Here is a 1,689-nt window from a genome sequence, read left to right as displayed (position 1 = left end):
ACAATCTTAGTTTAAAAGCAACAGCAAGGTTTGTAAATTTTTTCTTGTTTGTGATGATTAAGTGAGTCTATGCTGGCTTCTTCACTGGAAAAATGACATTTATAAAGTCCGCTCCCATGACTATATTTTCAATCACACCAGAATACTTCAGTTCTCACCTTTAGCCATGTGGCTTCAGGAAACTATACCCAAATATCTCATGCAAATGTCGGTTATTTTAAAAGATCTCTTGTGTAACAGACTGGACATTCACTAAAACATCAAAAGGTAAAAACAAAAATAAAAATGAGGCTTGAAAATAAATTCTTAGCAACAGGGTTTATGTACACTGCTTTTTGGAGAAAGAAAGAGAGAGAGAGAGCAGTTAACTCCCCAAAACACCCTGGTTCAATATTTACCTGACAGCTTTGTCATCTTGACATTTTCCCCAGTGCATTTCCTTCTTTATCAGGTATTATTTTACAAGAGATTTCTTGTTATACAGAAGTAACATAAATCAATCTATAACAGAAGAATTTGTTTAACACATTTATTCTTTAATAGGTTGCATGATCATATTTCATTGATCTGTACAATAGAAAAAGAAAATCTTATGACTAAAACAGAGTTTGTGGAGACTGGCACATGGTAAACCTATTTAGTCTTTTCAGAGGTTCATTCTTAGATTTTAATGTTAAATAACAACTATTCATTTAAGCTGGTCTCACTGAATATCTTGACCTTTAGCAATTCCACACACAGCAGCTTATTGTGGTATCCTTTAAATATAAGAAATAAGAACGTTTAACTTTGCTATTAAAAGAAAAATAAAAGAGTACTGTGTGTTACATGGCCCATGAAATATTGGCGGTGTGCTCCTTGGCTTTCATTCGAAGAACTGCGATACTGGAAGACCTCCTTTCAAATTCTGGCTTTGTTTCAAAGGCATGTCCATTGGTTGCTCCAGTAAGAAGAGAGTCAGTGAAAAAATTGTTGAGGGGCACGTGACTGAACTGGTTCTGGTGGTTTGAAAACCCCGTGTAACTGGAATCTGTCCGAGGCGAGTGAGAATAAGGTGTCATACAGGAGGAAGTGTCACGTGGTAACATGCATGAAGTAACCACAGAACCACCACTTGCATTTCCTGCCCACAAATTGTTCTGAATCTGGAATATATAAAACAACAAATATTACATTTACATGTTCTCACTTTTGTTCTCTTACTTTTGTTAAGTTGTATTTACTAAATTTGGTTAACTATTCATTGTTTGCTCCTATTGGGTGGTCTGTAATTACATACAACAATGACTAAAAAATAATTATTTGAGAGATCCTTCTAGTTTGTTATACTGAAATAGAGCAACAAATCCCACATTCTTGGCCACATAACACACTCTCAAACATGTCTCTCTCTTATTAAAAAAGTATTATTTTCGGGGCCGGGAGTGGTGGCTCAAGCCTGTTCCCAGCACTTTGGGAGGCCGAGACGGGAGGATCACAAGGTCAGGAGAACGAGACCATCCTGGCTAACACGGTGAAACCCCGTCTCTACTAAAAAATACAAAAAACTAGCCCGATGAGGTGGCGGGCGCCTGCAGTCCCAGCTACTCAGGAGGCTGAGGCGGGAGGATGGTGTGAACCCGGGAGGCGGAGCTTGCAGTGAGCTGAGATCCGGCCACTGCACTCCAGCCTGGGCGACAGAGCGAGACT

General features: G+C 39.0%; 1 protein-coding gene across 1 annotated transcript in view; it reads right to left on the bottom strand.

Moving 5' to 3' along the window:
* Positions 1-515: 515 nt before the first annotated feature.
* Positions 516-1,689, bottom strand: part of ALX1 (ALX homeobox 1) — a 22,226-nt gene continuing 21,052 nt past the window's right edge. Inside the window, exon 4 of the mRNA XM_011934140.1 lies at positions 516-1,145. Coding sequence (XP_011789530.1) covers positions 825-1,145 — 321 coding nt within the window. The 3' untranslated portion in view covers positions 516-824. The remainder of the gene's footprint in view (positions 1,146-1,689) is intronic.

Source organism: Colobus angolensis, unplaced genomic scaffold, assembly GCF_000951035.1.
Source record: "Colobus angolensis palliatus isolate OR3802 unplaced genomic scaffold, Cang.pa_1.0 Scaffold131, whole genome shotgun sequence".
Classification (NCBI taxonomy): domain Eukaryota; kingdom Metazoa; phylum Chordata; class Mammalia; order Primates; family Cercopithecidae; genus Colobus; species Colobus angolensis.
Note: the sequence above shows the minus strand (reverse complement) of the source record. Positions and strands in the feature narration are given on the sequence as shown.